The 27,752-nt window shown below is 43.2% G+C and overlaps 1 protein-coding gene across 4 annotated transcripts in view; it reads left to right on the top strand.

Annotated features, from left to right (window-relative positions):
• LOC126092197 (cuticle protein 64-like) overlaps window positions 1-27,752 on the top strand; it is a 147,540-nt gene that overhangs the window by 35,033 nt on the left and 84,755 nt on the right. Inside the window, exon 1 of one of the 4 annotated variants that reach the window (XM_049907683.1) lies at window positions 17,499-17,528. The exons of 2 other annotated variants lie outside the window; for them this stretch is intronic. In XM_049907683.1, coding sequence (XP_049763640.1) covers window positions 17,517-17,528 — 12 coding nt within the window. In that variant the 5' untranslated portion in view covers window positions 17,499-17,516. Of the gene's footprint in view, window positions 1-17,498; window positions 17,529-27,752 lie in introns of those variants that run through there. One more of the 4 variants, XM_049907687.1, reaches the window with a different exon arrangement.

The following is a 27,752-nucleotide window of genomic DNA, read 5'->3' on the forward strand; positions in this document are numbered from 1 at the left end:
GAAATAGGTTAGCCTCATGTATCTGTCCATGGTATTTCTTCCGTCGCTTGACCCAGGCCATGTTGTGGCGAGGGATCAGCTAGTATAGATGCCCTTGTGAACACACTCGAATAGCTTGTCTCATCAGTAGCCATCATTATATGTTAAACATGCGAGAGATTGGGAGCCACGTCTCTTACTCCGGACTGGCTCCTCTGGCATGGGGAGGGGGGGGGGGGAGGAGAGACTGAAATGCAGCTCGTGCACTGGCCTTGCCCCTAGACCAAGGACCCCTCAGAGCTATGGGGTTCATCGCGCCATTACTAGCGCACTGGTCCCCTTCAGTACCTGGTCACCGCCGATTTCACTCGTCCCGCATCGGCAAATATGCCCCGCATTCCGGAGAGGGGGATGCACCTCTCGCCCTTCGCCCCCTACTAGCCCAAGCTTCCACCTGACGGCCAAGGTCCCCTTCCTAATTAGGTGGTGGGACGGTCACCCAGTCGTTCGGGGGTCGGGACCCATCCAACCTAACCCAGGCTGTGTTACCACCTCCTGGGCTTGGCGGAACACGCCTCAGAAGTCGAGAGGCGCTGCGAAGCAAACTTTCCGACTTCGGACGAGTTCCCACAACGGCAAAATCAGGCCACTGGTAGCAGAGACACAGATGATGGCGTGTCCCTGCGTTCTGGGGAGTAGCAGCACCAGGGAGGCGCAACACGTCGCAGCCAAGGCCAGCAACACGCCGCCCCCACCCTACACTGCCTCTCAACGTAGAACGTTGAAGAGACAGATGTAGAGTCCCTGTTGGGCAAACCCCCTGCGCCACGCACCCTTCGCTTTCGCTTCGAGTTGGGGGCGTTTAATGTCCTGCCTTGATGGGAGTTTAATATCCTTCCTTGGCACACGACAACAGCCCACAGATGTTATTACATTGTCTTGATATTGTGATTTGGAATGTTGTGTACCAGGTCATATGTCGTGGAGTTTGACGTCATCGAGACGGTGCGGCACTCAAACCGAGCTATGTTCCCCGGAGGGCTCATGGCTCATGGCCCACCATGTCTCACCCACCGCTTTTGATAATTCACGGTGGACCAGTGCGGTCTAGTGATGATTGCACCCAGTTAAGGGCTAACCTTTTAACGTCATGCATGGACGGCCCTTCCCGTGTTAGCTTCACCCTATTTAAGGGGGCTACTGAGCGCTAGGGCCACGTCAAGGCCACGGGATAGGACATTACGGTCCCCGCCACACTCAGGTTCCTCTGAGCTACAAGAGCACTTCAGAACAAGTCTGAAGATTTCTGGCAATCAGAGGGTCTCCTGGTGGTTTTAACCCAGTTACGGAAGGCAACACACCTCCCCCTGGTGGCACCACGCAGACCACTTTCCCGGCGTATACTGGAGTATTGCTGTGAGGTGTAGGATCCACATCAGGTGGGACTGATTATCGGGAAATAGGGGAGTTAGTGCTACAGACATGATAAGTTAATTGGAGAGGCAATCAGTAAAACAAAGGCTTTTTCTTTGCGACGGGATTTTCTCATGAACTTTCAATAATCAGTTTTCTCCTCCGATTGCGAAAACATTCTGTTGGCAGCCACCTACACAGGGAGAAATGATCATCACGATAAAATAAGAGAAATCAGGCTCGCTCAGAAAAATTTAATTGCTCGTTTTTCCCGTTCGAGAGTGGAACGGTAGAGAGACAGCTCGAAGGTGGTTCGTTGAACTCTCTGCCAAACACTTTATTGTGAATAGCAGAGTAATCACGTAGATGTAGATGTAGATGTAGACTACTACATTTTCATCTCCCTTTACGTATTGCAATACCCGTTCAATATCCTCAAATATTTTCTCTATTTCTTCATTTTCAACTTCCGATGTCGGCATGTATACCTGAATTATTATTGTCGGTATTCGTGTACTTTCGATTCAGATGAGAACAACCCTATTAGTGAACTGTTCACAGTAGCTCACTCTCTGCCTTACTTTCTTACTCACAACGAATCCTACTGAACCTTTTAGCAACAAATAATCCTATGCAGGCAGGGAGCATCAATACAGATACAGGGGTTAGTGACCACAAGATCGTTGTAGCGAGAGTAACAACCGTGACATCCAAATCCAGGAAAAGTAAATGCAAAAAAAAAAAAATCTCTTTAAGAAAGCAGCTAAAAGTTTCCTCAATAAAATTCTTCAGGGTATCAGACCGCATCGTCATAATTTAAAATGCGCCAACGTTTCGGCCAGCGTTGCAGCTAGCCTTCATCAGGGCCTTACGTTAACTGCTAAATGAAACACACTTGGTTCCTTAAATAGCTGCACGAGAAAACCGTGTCGTTACTTGATTGGCTGTCAAAGGAGGAGGAGGAGGGGTGAAAGGTATGCTTTATTGGTGTTTCCTTTATTATCTGTCATTGGCTGGAATAGCTGTTTTCTATTGGTCTTTATATTAATCCACCCCATTGGAGGAGACGGACGAATAGCGAACAGGTGATGGCTGTGACGTCACACTGTTTCCATGCTGTCCAGAAGCCGGCTGCGGCGTGCCATTGCTTTGTGTGCTCGCGACCACTACTGCGGCTCTCCGCGTGTCTGCATCGGCCGCCACGGCTCTGCCGCCGCTCCGTAGCCCTGCTATTGCAGGCAGCCAAGACCTCGGAAGCTTGTACCCGTCCTCTCTATTCATGTTGGCGGGTCTTATGGCTATTTCTATCGCCTCTCTAATCTTTCTTTTGAAAGTGAGAGGCTGTTTCGCCAGGACGCGGGCTTCTTGAAAAAATATTGGTTTCCCGCACTCGTCTTGGTGTTCCGCCAGTGCTGACTTAGTGTGTTGTTTCAGGCGGATATACCTTTCATGTTCCGAGAGCCTTGTGCTAATCGGACGTCCCGTCTCACCTATGTAGACTAATCCACACGCACAACCAATTTCATACACGCCAGCTGTGTGTAGTTTGTCAACTGCATCCTTGGTAGAACCGAGCATGTCTGATATTTTGTTTCTGCTTCGGAAAATTGGTTTGATGTCGGCTTTTCGTAGAATTTTGCCAATACGTTCGGTGACCCCTTGTACATATGGTAACACAGCAATAAAGGAAACACCAATAAAGCATACCTTTCACCCCTCCTCCTCCACCTTTGACAGCCAATCAAGTAACGACACGGTTTTCTCGTGCAGCTATTTAAGGAACCAAGTGTGTTTCATTTAGCAGTTTAACGTAAGGCCCTGATGAAGGCTAGCTGCAACGCTGGCCGAAACGTTGGCGCATTTTAAATTATGACGATGCGGTCTGATACCCTGAAGAATTTTATTGAAGAAGACAACGGCCGCGGAAGCCTACGCTTACAGCTAAAAGTTTGCTTGACGCCTTCCTAAGAGACAATCTCCACTCCTTCGGAGCTTACTTCGTTAGTGTAGACGAGATGTGGCTTAAATTTAGAGAAATGCTATCTGCCGCAGCTGATAGTTTTATACCAAATGAAGTAATAAAAGATAATACTGATCTCCCACGTAGACAAAACAGGGCATAAAACTATAGCAGAAGCAACGAAAAAAGCTTGCCAGATGTAGGACACAAAGTTTCCAATGGCGGTTCCTTGCCAATGGTTATATTGCTGATGGCAGCGCCACTAAAGAGGAGTCATTAAACACAGTTTTACGAAATTGCTTCACCAAAGGTGACGAAGAATATTATCCAGGATACGAATCAAGAAGAACAGACAACACAATTAATTTTTAATTACATCTCTTCGGTAAATCGAAAGAACCTGAAGCACATACTAAAGTGAAGTCTTCTGGTCGAGATGTCGTACGAATTCCAGAGTATATCGATACATAGCCCCGTATTTAGGAATCATATAGCAATCCTCGCTAGTCGAAAGATCCCCACCAAAAGACTGGAAACTCAAGAAAGGAAATAGGAGAAATTCAATGAATACAGACCCATATTACTGACGCCGATCTGCAGTAGGATTTTGGAACATACACTGTGTTCGAAAGTTATGAATTGCCTCGAAGGTAGCGGTTTATTGATACAAAGTCGGCACGGATTAAGAAAATATCTTTATTGTAAAACATAACCAGCTCTTTATTCGCAAGAGTGCCAGATAATGAGAACTATCGACAGGATATCTCGAATAGTTTCCACCTTCCTATATATTTCCAGAAGGATTTCGACACCGTTCCTCGAGAGGGAATTGTAATCAAATTTTGTGCCTATAGAGTTTCGCTTCAGTTTTGCGACTGAATCGTCGATTAAAACAGAAGTTACATTCGGCGTTACACAAGGAAGTGTTATAGACCATTTTCTGATCCTCATTTGTATAAACGATTTAGGAGATAATCTAAGCAGACCTCTTACATTATCTTCCTCTGTTGCTGCCATTTACCGACCAATTAAGTCATCAGAAGATCAAAATTAATTACAAAATGACTTAGACACGGTATCTGCATGGTGCGAAAAGTAGCAATTGTCTCTGAATAAGTTAACGTGTGAGGTTGTCAATATAAGTAAGAAAAGAAATCCGTTAAGTTTCTATTATACAGAAAATTAAACAAATTTAAAGGTCGTCAATTCATCTGAGTGCCAGAAACAACATAAATTGGAACGATTACATAGATAATGTTGTGGTAAAATAAACTAAGGACTTTGTTTTATTGGCAGAGCACTTAGAAAATGCAACAAGTGTACTAAATAGACTGCGTACAGTACGCTTGTTTGTCCTCTACTACAGTAGTGCTGTGCGGTATAGATACCTTACCATAAAAGGTGACGGAGTTCAAAAAAATGTTCAAATGTGTGTGAAATCTTATGGGACTTAACTGCTAAGGTCATCAGTCCCTAAGCTTACACACTGCTTAACCGAAATTATCCTAAGGACAAACACACACACCCATGCCCGACGGAGGATTCGAACCTCCGCCGGAACCAGCCGCACAGTCCATGACTGCAGCGCCTGAGACCGCTCGGCTAATCCCACGCGGCGGTGACGGAGTACATTGAATAAATCGAAAGAAGGGGAGCAAGTGGGGAATGTGTCACGGTTATAATAAACAAGTTCGGGTGGCAATCGTCAGAAAAAAAAGAAAAGGAGTTACAACGACCCAGAGTTACAACACTCAGAGCTCATCGCCCTATGTGCCACTTTGTGCGATAAACAAACCTATAATATTGCTATATTTCCACACTTAACATTAATAGGATTAAAGTGCGGTGAAACTCCGTTCGCTGATTTCTTGTATGGTACCACCGTTGACATAGTGACAATCTTAGAAGTGCCCGGGTTATGTACTTATTGATAACATCAACGACGGTATACCCTTTACGGACGTGCAACGGCTGCCTAGTGGTCGTGGCATCTCTTTTCGAGTGAATAGTGTGCAGATTGGTAACGTGTACGCTACCTCACGTACCAGTCATAAGAGAAACGTTCAAGTTTCTAAAAAAACGAGGTTCCCATGCTCCTTATCGCTTATCGTGCACATCTTAATCTTGCTGGTGACTTCAATTGTGTGCTTAACGACAGAGACCAAACTCCTAACTCGAATAGATGTGTAGAACTCTAACATTTAATTCAAGGCATGAGTCTTCACGATACGTGGAAAAAACTGCGCGATGAACGGGTAGCATACACCTTCGTAACCAGTCATTCTGCCAGTCGGCTGGATAGGATCTATGTGTCCGATGTCCTCCAGCGACACACTGTGAACTGTGACATAGCTCGTGTCAGCATCTCCGACTGACCTTAACGTACAACGTCAGCAAATCTACCGCGGCAAAGGCTACTGGATATTGAATGTCAGCCCTCTGCATGATGCACAACTTGAAGAGGAAGTGAACATAATGTGGCAACAGGTCCAGAGGCACCGACGTCGTTACGCTAGCGTTCTACGGTGGTGGATTCAGTGTGACAACCCCAAATTACGCCTCACCATCATGACATACGCCCGACAAAAAAGCTTTTCGTAGAAGCAGACTATGGAATTTTATTATCGCTGTTTGACAGAACTGTACAGTCACACTCCCAACCCTTCTCAAAAGATGTAAAGGGAAAATCACGGCAATCCAACGCAAACGAATGGAAGGAATCATCGTGCGTGCCCACCCAAAAGATGTTGCCACCGAAGAACGGGCCTCTCTGTACCACATTCGGTGAACGACCAAACGATGTAAAGCCATGTTGATTGAAGCCGTCGTTGATAACACCGAGAATGCCACCACGAAGCACGTCTACGATTATTATACTCAACATTAGAAGAAACAACCAGTTGATGAACACTCGTGCGACAATTTTCTTAGTACCTTGAGATGCCGCTTATCACGCAAGGATGATGCAAATCTAGAATCTGTTTTTACAGATGACGAAATCCAAGTACCGCTCCACAGTGCACAGAAAGGGAGATCACCAGGACCCAACGGTCTCAGCGCTGAGTTTTACCAGCGCTATTGGAACGTCCTCCGCCCGACAGTCCTCGAGATCGCGAATGAAATCTGGCACCTGGAAGTAATACCCAAGGCATTCAAGGAAGGTATCAGCTTGCCCTTACCGAAAAAAGGTAACAGCAGGGAGGTAGAAAACGTGCGTTTCCTGAACGCCGATTTCACAATCATTACCAGATCGATTACGCTACGGGTGCAAACCGTTAAGCACAAGGTTTTAGGCAATTACCTATATAGTGCAGTGCAAGGCCGAAGCGCAGTCTCATATGCTTGTGATTTGAGGGACATGATCTGAAACCAAAGGAAATGGCGCTCTGAAATTTCTAAATTCCTCTTTAAAAGCATGGCGAAACTAGGTATTGGACCTCATCTCATAGAATTAATTCGTAAACTTACTACAAACGTCTCTTCCCGTATTCTCATTAATGGCCATTTTACAAAAGAAGTTTCCGTCGGGTGATCCATCCTCTGTCAATAATTTTGTACGCCATTGCAGTAGAGCCGCTACTGAACAACTTAGTGCCCTGTGGGATCGGGCTTAGCATCGATTCTGTTACTATCCCATGCATTGCGTATGCTGACGATATATGTGTAGCTGTTTCATCGTCACAATATCTTATGTCTCCAGAAACTCTTTTACAAGCATTCACGTTTCTTTCAAGAGCAATATTAAATAGAAATAAAACCACAGCTTTACCCGTTGGAGTCGGTATCAGGGACATATCCCACATTACCTGGTGCAATGTAAAGGATTGTCACAAATCTCTCGGTGTTACCATTGAGGCCATCCCATACAAATTCCTGACGAAGAACTGTTCACAAATGCTTAATAAATTAGGGGCTGCTTTGATACTCCACTACGACCGTGATTTGAACATACCACAGAAAGGTAAGACGACAGAGATCGCTATTATAAGCAATATGAATTATTTGGCGCAAATTCTTCCTATATATGACCATTTAGCAAAGAGTATACAACAAGCGCGGTGCTGGTTTCTTTTTAGAGGACACAGATTGAAAGTTCATTATGATACATTAACTTCACCAACGTCAAAAAGTGGCCTTAACCTCATTAAGGTACACATAAAATGTGTCACCCTGCTCCTAAATCGCATCAGGAAGGAAGTTCGTATTCGGAGGACCAGTGTCATCACAAACCTCATCCAGCGGCGGAGGCCTCATAGCCTTGACCCACCCGTTGATATCACCGGCACTCCGCTTTATTAGCGACCTGTGTGACAGTTCTACATGGAACTGAGCTACATCCGATACAACATCGTCGATATCGGATGTCTGACGAACAGGAAACTTTATAACCTTCTCATGACAACAAATCACAGAAATCGTCTCGAAGAGAAATATCCACATACAACATTGAGTATTATTGACTGCACATATAGTGTGGGGGAACGTGCACAGAGACACGTTCCGTCACGCGTCATAGTCGACTGGTATCTAACAGTCAATGATAAAGTAGCTACGAATGACAAGCTACATAAGATAGACCTTCATCCGACGCCCAACCTGTGACGCATGCGGGTGAGTAGATACAATAATTCATAGACTCACATGCAAACATGCAGAAGAAATTACAACATTTCTTCTTCAAGGATTGTCTGTGATAGACCTTTTAGAGCTCATTCAACCACAGAAACTTAGGTATCCACGAGGAAAAAATAACACTGCAACGTGGATCATGAGCCACACCGCGTGGTTTATTACGCAGAATAGGCATGCTACTTTCCTAGATTATTACTCTTACATCGAAATTTAACACCTTAAAATAACCCAACATAGTGCCTACAGGAGGTTATTTGGAAATATGCTGCACATCATAATCAACGGTTAAATACTTCAAATCCAGTATTTTGGATAGTAGAAGTTGATACTGATCTGTAAATAAGAATCCTAGTTGCTTCCTGAGACTCTAGTTATTGTCGAAATTTTAAGATATTATTCCAGGCGTTTACCATTGCAGAAGTCAGTTGTATTTCCTATTTGTGTTCTTTCGTTTCCTTTCTCTCGCAGAACAAGAAAGCAAATTTCCTTCAACAATGAAGTGATAGTCATTTGTGTGATATAAGTTTTTCTGTTTACTACTTTGGAAAGAAGAAATATCAAGAAGAAATTTCATTTCATATATTGCGCAATGGAGGACTGCAAATAATACATACTTTTGTTTATTCTACTCATATTACAAATTGGAGAAAAAGTTTATTTTCCTTCCTCATAAATGGAATCCCATCCTTTTCCTCTTTTTTTCCAATATCGAATGTAATGATTTATTTGCAAATACAGTTTAGAAGTTGGCCGATGAAGGCAACACATGTGAAAAAAAGAAAAAAATTGGCAGAGGGCTTAGAAGGTGCAACAGGTCTGCTAAAGAGACTTCTTATACCACGCTAAAAAAAAGGTCTAGGGGAAAAAAATTATGACTCAGTGGTATAGAGCGTTCTGCCATGTAAGTAGGAGGTCTCGGGTTCGAGTCCCAGACGAGGCACACATTTTCAACTGTCCCCTTGAAATTTATTAACGCCTGTAAGCAGATACAAAGGTCTGGATTTCATTGAAATTTCATTCTTCAAGAAGTGCAAGTTCACCAACGGTGTCTGTTTCAGATATCATATTCATATAGATGAGGCTTACGGGCCAATGATTATCTGCAGTGCGGATGCACTCACATTGCTCAAACTCTTACAGGATTCGGTAGATTGACTGCCGCGAGTAATGAGTATAGTGGGCAGGGGCACTACAAATGTAGTGTGTGGACAATAAGTAAGGAAAGAGGTTACGAGGACCGCTATCGTAAAGTGGGAAATCCGGGTTCGAGTCCTCCTCCAGCACAAAATTTCGCTGTCGTCATTCTGAAACATCCCCTTAGAAAAATTTATGAATTACTGTGCTGGTAAACCCCTTACGTTATTTGATTTTAAATTAGCTGAGCAAAACTGAATGTACCCGGACATTTCTCTCTTTACTTATTCTGATCAACAGTAAACTGACACACAATATTTTTAGCGCAACGCAATCTGGCTTTTAATAATCCATACAAAAGAATGGCCCTGACTAATAAAAACCTATACCTTTCATGAATGACTTACCTCACAAAAATCTTCATTACTCGAACTATTGCAATACAGCGAGCGCCAATACTGCCAGCTAGATAAAAGATTCTAACTACTGAAGTCACTAATTACTGATAGGCATAGTTAGCAAATGAAAGATTTTGATAGAAAAAAAACAATGTATTTACCTTAATAGTGTTCAAAAGTCATAATATATATATATATATATATATATATATATATATATATATATATATATATATATATATCAGTTCATGACATCCAGTCTTACAAATTTACTGTCTCTGATGGACACACGTCCAGATCATCCGCTCTCAAAACTCCGCCATCTCTCTCCACACATTCACCACTGCTGGCGGCTCACCTCCAACTGCGCAACGATACGCGCTGGTAACAGCCAACTGCCCAATGCTACAATGGTAAATTCCAACAATGCAAACCAGCCACAGCCTTCACACAGCACAGTCAGTGATTTTCATATAGAGCGCTACATGGCGTTACCAACATAAAAACCTACACAGGCTACTTACAATTCCAACACACAGCCGATGGTGTTTCATATTCGCATTTGAGAATACATTTGCTGTATTTGTTGACGGCTGCAGTCGTTGGAGTGCATGTTCCTTTGCACATGCATGCATGTTCGAAGGAACATTTCATCGTACTACGTATTAACAAAGGCACTGCTGTTTCGCATTTATTCGTCAATATCAGGCCCTCGACTCTCAATAAATATATCCTACCTGTACAGGAATAAAAGTAACGTATAAATCCAGATAGTGACAGATGGATGTCGACATATAATTCGTATTAACAAAGGTACTGCTGTTTCGTATTTATTCTCCAGTATCAAGCTCTCGATTTTCAATAAATATATCCTCCCTCTACGGGAATACAAGTAACATATAAATCCAGATAGTGACACGTGGACGACGACGTATGGAAATTTGTCTCTTGTCATGATCCGTGCTGGATAGCAATAGGTTAAGGCGACCGCTCGAGTAAAGCATAAAATCCAATTTAGAGTCCCAGTCCAATACAAATTTTCACTGTCGTCATTCTATTACACAGCCGATGGTGCAATTGTGAATATGGATCCTACATGTCCGATGACATTGAGAAAAAGTTCGGAAATCACATAATATGAATTTATTTTACTTCATCCTTATTCAAACGTGCCCCATATTGAAAAAAAGTATGTTTGAAGATAGTTCTCGTCACAGTGCAAGATATGAACTTAGTGCGCCATGACGCTTCCGACTGTTGCTTGGTATCTCACAACAAGAATTCGAAACATAAAATCTTTTTGTAACACGGGCAAATGATCGACATACTGGGCTGTCAAAGCAAGACACACATCACCCTACCCCCCCCCCCCCCACCCCACCCCAATACCTCCCTTGCGGCTGTTCTTCGTTGTCTGCTCTGCTAAAACACGAGTATAGGCTCACCTTTTTTTACTGTCGGGATGTATGTTGTACATGTTGTACTGTATAGTCACTGATGGACCTTAACATTACGCCCAATAGCATATTGGCTCATTCTGCATGAACTCCAGGCTCGTTTAGGATGATTATACTCTTGTGAGGCGGACAATTATTCAGCTTTCCATGGGTTCTCTTAGCGGTAACACGCCAGAGGCATCCAGCTTTGCCGTTACCGAGATTCTCGTTGGCGAGGGCTGGAGTATAATAGTCTCATCTTGGTCAAAGTCAGTACGTCAGTGGATTTCTCCATTTGCGTGCCGTATCTTTGCTAGAATGACTCCCCACTCAACTCTGCTCCACTTACACATTTTTCTTTCGGCTCATCAGTGATTATGAAGTTTTCAAAATTGGGGTCAATGCTGCGGAGGAATAGCTACAGTTTGTATGTCATAGGTGGAGCAAATTGCATTGAAATGCTTTTCAGTAAGCAATAGATATCCGATAGTGAATAATAATAGGAACAATACCAAAAAGACTTTCAAATTTTAGTTCTTACGTCACACAGAATTTGTGTTGCGGGACTGGACATTAGATGCCCATGTCCCGCTGTGGTGTGGGAGACAGGGACTAGGTAGGATACACGGAGAAGGAAGGATGAAGCAATCAGTACCATTTGTTTCATGGAGATGGAATAGGAATGAAGGCCACAAGATTAAATTCAGATGATTTAAAACAACCCAGAAAGTAATTTGATGACAAAGTCTTACATACATACATAGTGGAACGTATAAACTCATTATAGCTGCTGCACTGACTTTCCTGCCATGTAAATCATAACAAACTAAATTTTATCAAATATTTGCAGCATTCATAGTAACTGGTTTCATGCCTAGGCAGTTAGTTTAAAAAGGCTAAAAAACCAAGCTATAAGTTCGCAACAGCATCTCATTCAGTGTCATATTATCTGGCTGCGTAAGCAACAACACGTACACAGTAGCGTATCCATGCAAATAACCTGTTACTGCTGTGGAATAAAAATACTTGATTGTAGTATTGTTGTCTCTTTGAGTGTAACATTCCTCCACAGAGGAAGAACGATAGAAGGAACGAAGACGAATTTTAAAGTCACTACGAGGAAGCGGTTATTAAAGATGGATGGAGATTACAACACTAGAATGTCAACCCACTCTAAATTTCCATTTACATTAATTTAACGTATAAAGTCACAGAGAAGTACTATTGAATATACTGGGACTACTGGAGTAATTATAAAAGATACTGCCCCATAACTTGCTAGCAATCAATGTACGCCCCACTATTAAGCCAAAATTTTTTAATAATAGCATGTCATCGTCATGCACAAAAACTGATTATTGCTTGCTGCTGATCTGTTGCATCTGAAACCAGTCGTATAAATAAAGTGACTTATCTTAGCAGCCATTATTTATCAGTGCAACTATTGTAGCTAATTTATAATCCTACAGCAACGATCAAATTCGCAAGTTTGACGTTTCTGATTTCTGCTATAGAAGCTGTTCCTGCCAACATAAAAAAAATGAGGATCAGCCACACATTGATTTATTTCATATTGGTAAATAAGGAATTCGACATCTTGTTGTTATGGAATGCCAATCGTAAACTTCTTAATAACCTGATTAAATCTACACTCCTGGAAATGGAAAAAAGAACACATTGACACCGGTGTGTCAGACCCACCATACTTGCTCCGGACACTGCGAGAGGGCTGTACAAGCAATGATCACACGCACGGCACAGCGGACACACCAGGAACCGCGGTGTTGGCCGTCGAATGGCGCTAGCTGCGCAGCATTTGTGCACCACCGCCGTCAGTGTCAGCCAGTTTGCCGTGGCATACGGAGCTCCATCGCAGTCTTTAACACTGGTAGCATGCCGCGACAGCGTGGACGTGAACCGTATGTGCAGTTGACGGACTTTGAGCGAGGGCGTATAGTGGGCAGGCGGGAGGCCGGGTGGACGTACCGCCGAATTGCTCAACACGTGGGGCGTGAGGTCTCCACAGTACATCGATGTTGTCGCCAGTGGTCGGCGGAAGGGGCAAGTGCCCGTCGACCTGGGACCGGACCGCAGCGACGCACGGATGCACGCCAAGACCGTAGGATCCTACGCAGTGCCGTAGGGGACCGCACCGCCACTTCCCAGCAAATTAGGGACACTGTTGCTCCTGGGGTATCGGCGAGGACCATTCGCAACCGTCTCCATGAAGCTGGGCTACGGTCCCGCACACCGTTAGGCCGTCTTCCGCTCACGCCCCAACATCGTGCAGCCCGCCTCCAGTGGTGTCGCGACAGGCGTGAATGGAGGGACGAATGGAGACGTGTCGTCTTCAGCGATGAGAGTCGCTTCTGCCTTGGTGCCAATGATGGTCGTATGCGTGTTTGGCGCCGTGCAGGTGAGCGCCACAATCAGGACTGCATACGACCGAGGCACACAGGGCCAACACCCGGCATGGCATCATGGTGTGGGGAGCGATCTCCTACACTGGCCGTACACCACTGGTGATCGTCGAGGGGACACTGAATAGTGCACGGTACATCCAAACCGTCATCGAACCCATCGCTCTACCATTCCTAGACCGGCAAGGGAACTTGCTGTTCCAACAGGACAATGCACGTCCGCATGTATCCCGTGCCACCCAACGTGCTCTTGAAGGTGTAAGTCAACTACCCTGGCCTGCAAGATCTCCGGATCTGTCCCCCTTTGAGCATGTTTGGGACTGGATGAAGCGTTGTCTCACGCGGTCTGCACGTCCAGCACGAACGCTGGTCCAACTGAGGCGCCAGGTGGAAATGGCATGGCAAGCCGTTCCACAGGACTACATCCAGCATCTCTACGATCGTCTCCATGGGAGAATAGCAGCCTGCATTGCTGCGAGAGGTGGATATACACTGTACTAGTGCCGAGATTGGGCATGCTCTGTTGCCTGTGTCTATGTGCCTGTGGTTCTGTCAGTGTGATCATGTGATGAATCTGACCCAAGGAATGTGTCAATAAAGTTTCCTCTTCCTGGGACAATGAATTCACGGTGTTCTTATTTCAGTTTCCAGGAGTGTATATTTAACCCTTTTAAGTCACTGTTGTCACTGAACAGTGGCGGAGGCAATTTCTAAAAAATTCACCTCTAATGAATCAATCAGGTTTATCCACATTTCATGTTAGGCAGTAATTCACATGTCATCTGAAATGACGATAACATTCGAGACATTAAAAGCTGAAAACTGCTGTAATATTAATCAGTTTAGAGTACACATCAACATACGAGATACGTTTGATAAGTAATGCAATGCATTTTCTCTGAAAGCAGATTGGTATTATTCTGGATCCCAATATACCATATTATCCCGTACTCTTTCGGGTACAGCAGCCTATTTTTAAACATGATGTCCTTTCAATATGACGGCCTCATGGCGTCTTACTGGAAGGCTTTGTATACCCGCATGTTACCACTCTTCTGGTCGACGTAGGAGCCAAAGTCTTGCAGCAGCATCAATAATCTCCGCATCATCCACGCACTGCTTCCCGCGGAGTGCATTATTCATTGGGCCAAACAGACTGAAATCGGAAGGTGCCATATGTAGGCCGGGGGTGGATGAGGAAGAACAGTCAAATGAAGTTTTGCGGGCTCCTCTCGGAGGACTCACTTGTGTGAGGCCTTGCGTTTTCATGTATAAGAAGCAGGTCGTTTGAAATTTTCTGGCGATGGACACTCCGAAGTCAATTTTTTTTTTCCTTTTGGTTTCCCGAGGCTCCGTACGGCCGGCCGGCATGCTGGAGATCGGAGATCGGAATGCTTAGCGCGACCTCTTTGTTATGATGACAGACGCCTCATGCAACGACTCATCGTGCTTTTGTTCTCTGCCAGGTCTGCGTAGACATTCTGCCTATTACAGGTTTCGGCTGGGAACGTACCTCCTTTAAAGACGCCATTTTGAAGGCTACGTATAGTGCCGCCACCTATGGGAACTCCATGCAAGTATAGGGGCTCAAGTAGGAATATTCCACGATGGCACACACCAAATACTACATTTTCTCAACCGAAAATGGTCGAGAGAAAAATAGTTGCATTACTTACTGAACGATGCTCGCGTTTACCTGCTTCTTCTCAATAGAGTCAGCCACAGTTACAATGACATAGAAAGCGCAAAAGAATACTACATGCAGACATACCATAGTGTAAACATTATGTGGTTTCACAGATTTGTAGGATAACTGACAGTTTCTGATAACTGACAAATGTAACTTATATTAAAAAAATTAACTTTAACAGCGATAATTGATATCTGAAAATCACCACTTGGCACATGTCGGAGGCAACAACCTCTGTTTTTACGACGAAAAACTATGCTGGCTGCACGTTTCCGCTAAAAACACCAACGGTATCCAGTTTCAGTGGCAATGAAGATAATAAATAGGCTTTCCCCACGGCGATGTATAGGCCTGTCAGCCTAGGCCTTCAGACTTCGTATCTCGGGAGAAACGAAATATTTCTACACGCGTAAGAGTCTTACTAGCTTTTCTTAAGTGAGCTTTACTGTGGCGTTTTCATGAGAAAAATGTGTATAAATATAAGAAAAATATCTTTTCTTTGTTTGTGATGCAAATAAAATGACATCCACGTTAAGCTAAAATAAAGACTGTAAAAAATATGTGTCGACAATTCTGAGAAGTGGAACTATTGATCAAAGAAATAAAACAGGTCCGCTAGACGTAAGTTCGAGAACGCTCCCTTTCTGATATATAAGCATTTGCTCGCAGGAGGCATTGACATTTCGTTGAGGAAATTAGCACGGTAGTTGTGTTGACGCTCTGTCGACAGGATTGGGAATATGTTTTAATGTATTCCAATATCTCAATACCCTGTGTACACATTAGTCAGGGCATTATGAAATCTATAGTAAGTTTCGTGGTTCGAGTTCTGTGACACTGTAATTTTCCAACAACCTTAGGAGGCGTTCTAGAGGTGCTCACTGAGAGGACTCCAATTGTTTGCCTTTCTGGAGCGAGGAAACCTGTGCTCCTAGGACCCTGAACAAATCTGCAGCAAAGCTTAACACATGGTTTTCTGCGAAGTGGACATTTTTCTGCGTAGTGGGGCCGGCATTGTAACTTACTTCTATTTGCCGAATCAAGGTAGAAATCATTTTCGAAAAATCTGATGTTGAGTAAAATGCCGCCATCACTACAAAAGTAGTACAAAACAGAAAAGAAAACATAGTGAACAACACGTGCTTAATACAGCACAGTAACAGTAAACACAAGAGCGAAGTCACTGGAATAAAAACTAGTACACTGTAATACATAGCTAAAGGTGCCATCAGTTTATCAGACAGCAGTAATCACTAACAAGTCTGGTACTACATAATAACTCGAATCACATATCTCAAAGGAAACCATCTAGAACGCTACTATACAGGAAAAAAAAAATCTCACAGCCTTTTCGGTGCCACGTTCACTGGATATGTTTCCCTCGCTTCAGTGCGGATGACCAACTCTCGAAACATTCGACAATTCTTTTGAACACTGTGTATAAGACATTTTTAATAAATTAATTACACCAAGTTGATAAAAGGCTTTGACTGTTGTGAAGACCTATTTATACCAGCTCATGCGAGCATTAAAGGCCACAAATTCATTAGAACTCATAAAAATATTAAAAGTTTTGTCATAAGATGAACACTACGTCGAAACTACATTGCAGAGCAACTTAACAACAAATTAATAGCTTAGTTTCGTCATTTTACATTTCTGAGCACTATGGGACTTAACATCTGAGGTCATCAGCCCCTAGACTTAGAACTACTTAAACCTAACTAACCCAAGGACATCACACACATCCATGCCCGAGGCAGGATTCGAGCCTGCGACCATAGCAGCACCGCGTTTCCAGACTCAAGCGCATAGAACCGCTCGGTCACAGCGGCCGGCCATTTTACGAGAACATGTTTCTTAAGCAAGCTGTACATCTCAATTTTAACAAGACAGTCTATATGTTCTGGGCAAGTTTTATTGGCTCGATATTTTGACGTGCAATAATATCCATTTGAATTTTGTAAAAACTTATTAAAATCTGCATATTACCTTACAGGTTATTTTTATCTCACTGTATGAAGTGTCTTTCTTTTAACACGGTCATTACTAATTGCGTAGTATATTTCTCTTGTGGAAAAGTTATTTTATCTATGATCGATATAGTCGGACGTGATTTGTCTTGACAGCACCTGTTCCCTTTATTAATCAGGAGATATCGCATCTTTTGCAAGCTTCATCAAACCTGTCTTCGGTGACAAGGTTACAACGGTACCAAACTTTAGTACAGGAACAAACCTTTTTCCTGAGTGAAAGAACCACGCCTCCGACTGCCACTGGCTGACACAGGCGACCTAGAAGTAGACCAGTTCTAGTAGTGGACAGTAGCGCAGCGGAAGGCCGCCCACGTTGGCACTGACCGCCGCCCACGTTGCAGTACGATATAAAAGACAGCCGCCTGCGGTCTGCAGGTACAGTCTGCTCCCACAGCAACAACCTTATCCAGACAGCAACATGAAGTTCTTGGTAAGTTCAAATGGTTCAAATGGCTCTGAGTACTATGCGACTTAACTTCTTAGGTCATCAGGTGCCTAGAACTTAGAATTACATAAACCTAACTAACCTAAGGACATCACACACATCCATGACCGAGACAGGATTCGAACCTGCGACCGTAGCGGTCGCTCGGTTCCAGACTGTAGCGCCTAGAACCGCACGGCCACTCCTGCCGGCGCTCTTGGTAAGTGGCTGTGTTCTTCTGGAGAGTCACATATAATCAGCACATTGACTTAAATGTGCACTGTCAATAGATCCAAAGCACTTGAGAACTTGAGTACTGTATTACAAGGGGTACCAGCTATGTTGAATGAATTGTTACGAGGACCTTACCACTGCGAATGGATCGTATATGAGTGGCCTTGCCTTTTTCATCCACATCTGTAGTCCGCAAACAGATGTGCGATGTTTGTCTTCCTGTTGCAATTCCTTGGCGGATATTTAGCATTAGCTACTGAGCGAACCTTAATCACTCTAATTACACTTCGTGGTCACTATACAATATGGGTGCAGCAGCAGCTAATATGTCCCTAAACTGACCTATAAGTTGGGCCACCAAAATAGTGATAGCAAATGTTACTGTGGTGCAGTACTAATTTTCAAACCTTCCAACTTTAGAAGCTGATCATTTAAAGCAGACTTCCACGCTGTGTAAACAATCCCTAGATGAGCGGCGCATCATTTCTTTGTGTATTCTCTTTATTTCGTTTAAAAATGACCCACCAACAGATAAGGTAGCATTTTTCGAGGGCACATACAACATTATAGGTTCAGAATGGCTCTGAGCACTATGGGGCATAACATCTGAGGTCATCAGTCCCCTAGAACTTAGAACCACTTAAACCTAACTAATCTAAGGACATTACACGTATCCATGCACGAGGCAGGATTCGAACCTGCGACCGCAGCGGTCGCGCGGTTCCAGATTGAAGCGCCTAAAACGGCTCGTCCACAAAGGCCGGCCTACAACTTTCTAGTTCTCCCTGGTAGCTAAATACCGAGACTTGATTATTTGAGGTAACCTATGTAGTGATTAGCTATGAGACAACTGTATCATGGCCGAGATAGTATCTATTTACTCTACCGTCGTTAAGCGCTGTAGCTCAGATAGTATTTCGTTGTTATCTATACATAATGTGAAGAAAGTGCACAGAATCCTGACCACACATCTGTACCTGCCCCAGTATTTTTTTGTTATAAGCTAATAATGACGTTCGAGCCATTGCTAAACGTGTAAGATATTCTATCTGATATTGTTAGTCTTCAGACTAGGCGGAATTACGTATTTCAAACTAATGAGAAGTTTTTTATAGCAGAAATAAGTGTCATTTATTATTTTCTGTATTTCATCTGATACACCAACAATACTACGCTGGTTTAAGGCAGTAGCATGGCAAATAGTCAGTAGGAAGTAATTTTGGCTACAATTACGCTGCTACATAAATCATACCTGATTTTATTCCCACACACTCCCCTCTCCAGAACAATGAATTTCAGCAGATTTCCTACGAGAATTACTTTTTGCCTCCCTGTTCACGACAAGTTCGTCAGAAGCTTTGTGCAGCTTCTGTACGTGTGACACAACATGAACGTTGAGTGTACGATCGATTTCGTGATGCATGACTTGAAAATTCCTGTTCAGATTCATAGTCTTTTGGTGAACGTGCCCACGGCTTGGTATCTCAATATGAGTTGTACTGTGGTGAAATCTGATGGTCACAGTCCTAACAAAAAGTAATTGAAAAATGCTCAGCGTTTCGCCTCACTATATAAGGCTGCACAAAATATCTAAATACGCGATGTACTGTTGTGAAATCTCATGATGACAGTCCTAACAAAAAATAATTGAAAAATGGTCAGCGTTTCGCCTCACCATATAAGGCTGCACAAAATATGGATGTTGAAGTACTCCAGAACATTGTTATGAAATTGTCAACAATAGAATATGCTTCCTCCAGTTTAAAAAATCCGTACGTTCCCGAGATTTTTGGTCAGGCAGTGGCGCCTGAGTTACCTTATGCGACAGAAGAAAGGAGTAAATTGCATAAAAAATTTACAAATGGGTAGCAACCACGTAGTTGAAACCATTACAGTCAATTTTGATCCAGCACGGTGATAGCGAAGAAGACAGTGGCGCCTGAGTTACCTTGTGCAACAGAAGAAAGAAGTAAATTGCATAACAAATTTACAAATGCGTAGTAATCACGTAGTAGAAACCATTACAGTTAATTTTGATCCTGCGCTGCGATAGCGAAGAGCTTACGAGTGATCACTGAAATACTTAACTAAATCAAGAATGAATTGTTATGTTCCCTGCAAATTACAGCATTTCATTGTTAGTGTCCCTGTACAGGAATCCATTCGAAAGCCCTGGTGTAGAACTCATCTCATACTCTGAATGGAATCCACAAATGTATCAGTGCGACTAAAAATATACAAGTCTACTTTAGAACAGCAGGATGTATCTAGTGTAAATGCACTATAGAATATGGACACTTCAGAAACTGTTTTATGGGAATGGATTGTGTACCCATATCTGTTACGTATTTAATACATAGCCTGCCGCGGTAGCCGAGCGGTACTAGGCGCTTCAGTCCGGAACCGCGCGACTGCTCTGGTCACAGATTCGAATCCTGCCTCGGGCATGGATGTGTGTGATGTCCTTAGGTTGGTTAGGATTAAGTAGCTCAATGTTCTAGGGGACTGATGACCTCAGATGTTAACTCCCATAGTGCTCAGAGCCATTTGAACCATTTAAAACTTAGTTGCGTGCAACATAATGTCTATGCGTCACTTTAGGATTCCCTTCTCACAATGAACTGTAAAAATGTTGCTAATTGACGCCCTTAACGTAGACAGACTAGGGCAATAGACTAGATTGAATGAGATGCAGTTCCTCAGTGTACCTGTGGCTAAAATAACCGGGACTGTCACACAGTACTTTGTTTTGGTATTTTCCGTTGTCTCTGTTAGTTTCTTCCTTAATCGGTGTTATATCGTCCTTGTAACAGAGTGATGGCAGGAACATTATCAGAACTCGACACCTTACATCTCTGGAAGCCTCCTAGAACCTAGTGAAACATTGGAGGATCCATAAAATATTTTAGATCATCTTACATATAAGACCTAAATGGAACATTTGGAGCAGGAAACTGATAAGAGAACGTCTAGTTATTTCCGTCCATGTGTGGTGGATCCAATTTCACATCTTGCATGTTACTTCACTACTACATACTCTAGCAGCTAGAAGCCATCTCAGATTCGTTTACAGAAAGGACTTGTACTGGAATTTTTTTAATTTATGAAAAAACGAATGAACTGTTATATTTTAAACTTAATGTTTAGAAAAAACACAAATTTTGTAGTTATTTACCTCAATTTTTACCACAGTTTTTAATAGATTTGGAAAAATCTAGAGTTTCATACACCTTTAAGTATGGTTTGTATGCTGTGCAAAATTCATCGAAGAATCTCTCTTACTTATGAAGAAATGTGTACCTAGAGCAACAAATGCTGCCATTAGTAAGTGAAAAAAATGATGAAATTTCACACGTAAAAAATTACTTCGTTATGTTTTCGAACTTCCACTGCTATGGGTGTAAATTCTGAATCCTTCCTGGTCATGCTGACAAAGTTTTATGAATTTACTTGTAAAAGTATAGACAGTGGAAATTGAAATGTCCTGTGGTGCCCCTCCTGCTCCAAGTCGGCCCGTTTGACGTCCTACCCGCCTTAATTGAATTGCAGACAAGAATCGTACTGTGCCCCAAACTCTGGAGTACGTTTCCAGTTACAACGCCATTTGACTCGCACATTGTCTTGCACCAGAACCTATGGCAGGAGAGATGTATCAGTTGGAAACCCAGAACAAGTGCTCTCTTCTCACAGTGCGATCCTCTTGTTCCTCAATAGTTTTAGGTTCGGACTACATCTGTAACTTACTGTCGTGCTGTGCATTCGCTACCTTTATCCTTTCTATGTTAATGACGAATGGGCGAAGATGGCCAAAGGATCTGTTGCCGAAAGAATCTGGACAGGCAAGCAAAAGATTACTAGACACAAAGTCAGTTAAATAAATTTATTACACTCAACTTACACTGAGAAGCTGCTACACTACTGTCACTTGTTACAGCCGTAGCTAGCTACAAGCAGAGGGCTAACCCAGGCGGGCGTCTATACACACTGAATATTTGCCAGTAGGGCTATGAACAATTTGGAGTAATGATCGGCACCAACCAGCAACACGAATTCCCACTAGAAGCACGGAACTAAAGTAGAAGCAGAGAACTAGTCTGCCAGCCGGGGCGGCCGAGCGGTTCTAGGCGCTTCAGTCCGGAACCGCGCTGCTGCTACGGTCGCAGGTTCGAATCCTGCCTAGGGAATAGATGTGTGTGATGTCCTTAGTTAGGTTTAAGTAGTTCTAAGTTCTAGGGGGCTGATGACCTCAGATATTAAGTCACATTGTGCTCAGAGCCATTTTGTAGAGGTCTTAAGGTAGCCGCAGCTTATAACATCGTCCTGTCGGTTCTGGAGTTTCTTCAACGGCAGCGAAGTTCAAAGAAAGCACCGCTAGTTGCACGATTAAGAATCTTCGAAGTGTCGGGTCGGGCAGTATCGTTAAGACACTACACATGCTTAGTGAAGTCCCCTCGTAGATACACGATGCCTTTGACGCTCTATGGCCTATTTACGCCCCCATCCTTTCTATCAAATGCTGATAATTCAGTTTCGCCCGGCTATTGCTAATACTCTATGGGCAACAACGTCGAGTGAATCCTGTTGTTGTTGTGGTCTACAGTCCTGAGACTGGTTTGATGCAGCTCTCCATGCTACTCTATCCTGTGCAAGCTTCTTCATCTCCCAGTATCTACTGCAACCTACATCCTTCTGAATCTGCTTAGTGTATTCATCTCTTGGTCTCCCTCTACGATTTTTACCCTCCACACTGCCCTCCAATGCTAAATTTGTGATCCCTCGATGCCTCAAAACATGTCCTACCAACCGATCCCTTCTTCTAGTCAAGTTGTGCCACAAACTTCTCTTCTCCCCAATCCTATTCAATACCTCCTCATTAGTTAGGTGATCTACCCACCTTATCTTCAGCATTCTTCTGTAGCACCACATTTCGAAAGCTTCTATTCTCTTCTTGTCCAAACTAGTTATCGTCCATGTTTCACTTCCATACATGGCTACACTCCATACAAATACTTTCAGAAACGACTTCCTAACACTTAAATCTATACTCGATGTTAACAAATTCTTCTTCTTGAGAAACGCTTTCCTTGCCATTGCCAGTCTACATTTTATATCCTCTCTACTTCAACCATCATCAGTTATTTTGCTCCCCAAACAGCAAAACTCCTTTACTACTTTAAGTGTCTCATTTCCTAATCTAATTCCCTCAGCATCACCCGACTTAATTTGACTACATTCCATTATCCTCGTTTTCCTTTTGTTGATGTTCATCTTATATCCTCCTTTCAAGACACTGTCCATTCCGTTCAACTGCTCTTCCAAGTCCTTTGCTGTCTCTGACAGAATTACAATGTCATCGGCGAACCTCAAAGTTTTTACTTCTTCTCCATGAATTTTAATACCTACTCCGAATTTTTCCTTTGTTTCCTTTACTGCTTGCTCAATATACAGATTGAATAACATCGGGGAGAGACTACAACCCTGTCTTACTCCTTTCCCAACCACTGCTTCCCTTTCATGCCCCTCGACTCTTATAACTGCCATCTGGTTTCTGTACAAACTGTAAATAGCCTTTCGCTCCCTGTATTTTACCCCTGCCACCTTCAGAATTTGAAAGAGAGTATTCCAGTTAACATTGTCAAAAGCTTTCTCCAAGTCTACAAATGCTAGAAACGTAAGTTTGCCTTTCCTTAATCTTTCTTAAACTAATAGTTCGGTAATTTTCACATCTGTCAATACCTGCTTTCTTTGGGATTGGGATTATTATATTCTTGTTGACGTCTTAGGTTATTTCGCCTGTCTCATACATCTTCCTCACCAGATGGTAGAGTTTTGTCAGGACTGGCTCTCCCAACGTTGTCAGTAGTTCTAATGGAATGTTGTCTAATCCGGGGGCCTTGTTTCGCCTCAGGTCTTTCAGTGCTCTGTAAAACTCTTCACGCAATATCGTATCTCCCATTTCATCTTCATCTACATCCTCTTCCATTTCCATAATATTGTCCTCAAGTACATCGCCCTTGTATAAACCCTCTATATACTCCTTCCACCTTTCTGCCTTCCCTTCTTTGCTTAGAACTGGGTTGCCATCTGAGCTCTTGATATTCATACAAGTGGTTCTCTTCTCTCCAAAGGTCTCTTTAATTTTCCTGTAGGCAGTATCTATCTTACCCCTAGTGAGACAAGCCTCTACATCCTTACATTTGTCCTCTAGCCATCGCTGCTTAGCCATTTTGCACTTCCTGTCGATTTCATTTTTGAGACGTTTGTATTCCTTTTTGCCTGCTTCATTTACTGCATTTTTATATTTTCTCCTTTCATCAATTAAATTCAATATTTCTTCTGTTACCCAAGGATTTCTATTAGCCCTCGTCTTTTTACCTACTTGATCCTCTGCTGCCTTCACTACTTCATCCCTCAGAGCTACCCATTCTTCTTCTACTGTATTTCTTTCCCCCATTCCTGTCAATTTTTCCCTTATGCTCTCCCTGAAACTCTCTACAACCTCTGGTTCTTTCAGTTTATCCAGGTCCCATCTCCTTAAATTCCCACCTTTTTGCAGTTTCTTCAGTTTCAATCTGCAGTTCATAACCAATAGATTGTGGTCAGAATCCACATCTGCCCCAGGAAATGTCTTACAATTTAAAACCTGGTTCCTAAATCTCTGTCTTACCATTATATAATCTATCTGATACCTTTTAGTATCTCCAGGATTCTTCCAGGTATACAACCTTCTTTTATGATTCTTGAACCAAGTGTTGGCTATGATTAAGTTATGCTCTGTGCAAAATTCTACAAGGCGGCTTCCTCTTTCATTCCTTCCCCCCAATCCATATTCACCTACTATGTTTCCTTCTCTCCCTTTTCCTACTGACGAATTCCAGTCACACATGACTATTAAATTTTCGTCTCCCTTCAGTACCTGAATAATTTCTTTTATCTCGTCATACATTTCATCTATTTCTTCATCATCTGCAGAGGTAGTTGGCATATAAACTTGTACTACTGTAGTAGGCATGGGCTTTGTGTCTATCTTGGCCACAATAATGCGTTCACTATGCTGTTTGTAGTAGCTAATCCGGACTCCTATTTTTTTATTCATTATTAAACCTACTCCTGCATTACCCCTATTTGATTGTGTATTTAAAACCCTGTAATCACCTGACCAAAAGTCTTGTTCCTCCTGCCACCGAACTTCACTAATTCCCACAATATCTAACTTTAACCTATCCATTTCCCTTTTTAAATTTTCTAACCTACCTGCCCGATTAAGGGATCTGACATTCCAAGCTCCGATCCGTAGGACGCCAGTTTTCTTTCTCCTGATAACGACGTCCTCCTGAGTAGTCCCCGCCCGGAGATCCGAATGGGGGACTATTTTACCTCCGGAATATTTTACCCAAGAGGACGCCATCATCATTTAATCATACAGTAGAGCTGCGTGTCCTCGGGAATGTTATTCCTTCATGATCTTGGAGTCGCTGTCCAAACTGTGTCATGAGGCACTTATGAGTGCTCCTTAGCATCACACATTAACAGATGGAACCCTCTCCCCCCCACTCGAATAGTGCGTGATGCTACCTGGGAAATTTTATATCTTTTCGTGGAACTGCTGAGGCCGCATAGATTGAGTACGTTGTTGGTGGTGTCAGCGAGTGACATCCACGTCGTGTCGCCTTTCGCAGGTGGTCGTGCTGGTGGCGTGTGTGGCGATGGCGTCCTGCCAGCAGGAGCTGCAGCGTGAGAAGCGTGGATACCTCGGCTTGGGTGCCGGACTTCTGGCCGCCCCCGCCGTCGCCGCCCCCGCTGTGGTCGCCGCCCCCGCAGTCGCCGCCGTCGCTGCCCCCGCAGTCGTCGCCGGACCCGCCGTCGGCTACGGTTATGGCTACCTCGGCGGTGTCCACGGTGTGCATGGTTGAAGCGCCTTCCTCTCTAATATCCGTGTGCTGTATTTCTTTGTTGCTGTGGCCTCATTAAATCTCCTTCTTGTAATTTAACATATTGTGTTTCTTCTTTATTTTCTCTCTTCATGTACCAAAGTACCTAATTACATCTTAGTATCATGATTTGACATCACCAATGGTGTCAACAAAGAAAGGGAGTGCCATCGACATGATACCGCTAATGGTCACACAGTGTGTCCCAGTTCCATTAAGACTGCGGCTATGAAAAATAAAACACATGGATGTTCACAAAATCACTGAAATAATTCAAAATAGTCTTTCCCCGAATCAAAACACAGCTGAAATAGTTTTAAACGTGTTTTCTAAAAGTCACTCTAGTCCTTTATTGGTGTTGCATTTAGTACTGCAGTGTAATTTTCTTGCGTTCCTTAATCGCGTCGTTTCATTGCCATATTCAGTTTCGGGAATAACCAGACGTTGGGCCGGCCGCGGTGGTCTCGCGGTTCTAGGCGCTGAGTCCGGAACCGGACGACTGCTACGGTCGCAGGATCGAATCCTGCCTCGGGCATGGATGAGTGTGATGTCCTTAGGTTAGTTAGGTTTTAAGTAGTTCTAAGTTCTAGGGGACTGATGACCTCAGAAGTTAAGTCCCACAGTGCTCAGAGCCATTTGAACCATTTTGAACCAGACGTTGGTTGGGGCCAAATGCGGACAAATAGGGTATGTGATCCATTTACCGGCCAAAACCTGGTGCTCATACTGTGCTTTGTGAGCTGGGGTGTCCTCACTGAAGTGCAACCAGGAACTTGCCTTTCGGTACTCGGGTCGAATTCGCCGAATTCTCGGGCACTAACACTGGAGGACTATAAAAACTCGATGTTACCTCAGTGTTCCACTGCCATTTTCTGACGAGTGTCAGACACGTAGTGTTGAATTCCCAGGTAGGATGGCAGCTGCAGAAACGCTTTGACTTTCTACATAGCTGTTCTTGAAGCTTCAAGAATAGTAACGTCGCTGCTCGCTTCGAGATAACACTTCAGTTTGGAATTTCACATAACAAACAGTGCTAACGGAACTGGGACGCAGATGCTGTGTATATTAAGATTCTGTGCCAATATGCAAAATGTTTTGTAGAGAAATGCACGTGAAGTAGATTAAATTAAAGAAACAAGCAGCTATAAGTCATCTGTTAAATTGCAACGTGACAACTAATCGCGCAGACATATTGTGAAATGCTCTTTTAGGTGTGGGTGGTACGACTGGGCCTGTTAGGAGGACAGTTGTCGTTGCTTTTCTCTCTTACGGCTCCTGTAAGCCACCGTCTGTAGTAAATGGATTCTCAAGTTCGTGTGGCCCACGAAATTACTGGCCCCTTAAAGTTATTGCCGGGTATTAATAATTTCTAGTGGAAGGTTTTGACCAACCAGTAAAAATTAGCACGCAACGGATAACGCAATATTTCTTTTTTGAACGACTACAGAACGTACCTATACAGGGCTTACTAGGCAACATATATAGCTTTCATTTTCTTAATTTCGTGACCCAGGATTTGACTGAGGTACTGATTTTGAGCTATTCTCTGTGATGAGGGAGCAAATAACTAGCAAAAGATATGGCTTAAAAGATATTTTTTCAGCATCAATGACGTTCAAGCTACTGGACTTATTTCTGTTGCAATGAACATGATCACAATTGGTCTCGCTAGTTAACATCGTTCAGTTCGGCCACGTAATTATGGAATCGGAGACTGGATCGCAGACCTGGCTTCAACGTAATTTTCTACAAACACGCAATTACACCGAAACCCATGCTTATTGTATTAAGTTGCTATTGGGCACGCAAAACAAGTTGAACAAAGACGCTACAGGTTAACTAGGTCAGGGTGGAAGAGAATTTCAGAAATCTTTGTCAAGACAAATGGCATTAAAATCAGATCCTTTGCTAAATTCATGAGCTTAAGCCGTGTATATTCCGTAATGCACAACAGTGCCAATAAATCATTTAGTTACGGGGGAGCACACGAAACATTATTACTTCACACGTGGCCAAGTTTCAGCGGGCAACAAAAATCCAGAAAAATACGGAAACACAAGATTAT

This window comes from Schistocerca cancellata, chromosome 7 (assembly GCF_023864275.1).
Source record: "Schistocerca cancellata isolate TAMUIC-IGC-003103 chromosome 7, iqSchCanc2.1, whole genome shotgun sequence".
Lineage (NCBI taxonomy): Eukaryota > Metazoa > Arthropoda > Insecta > Orthoptera > Acrididae > Schistocerca > Schistocerca cancellata.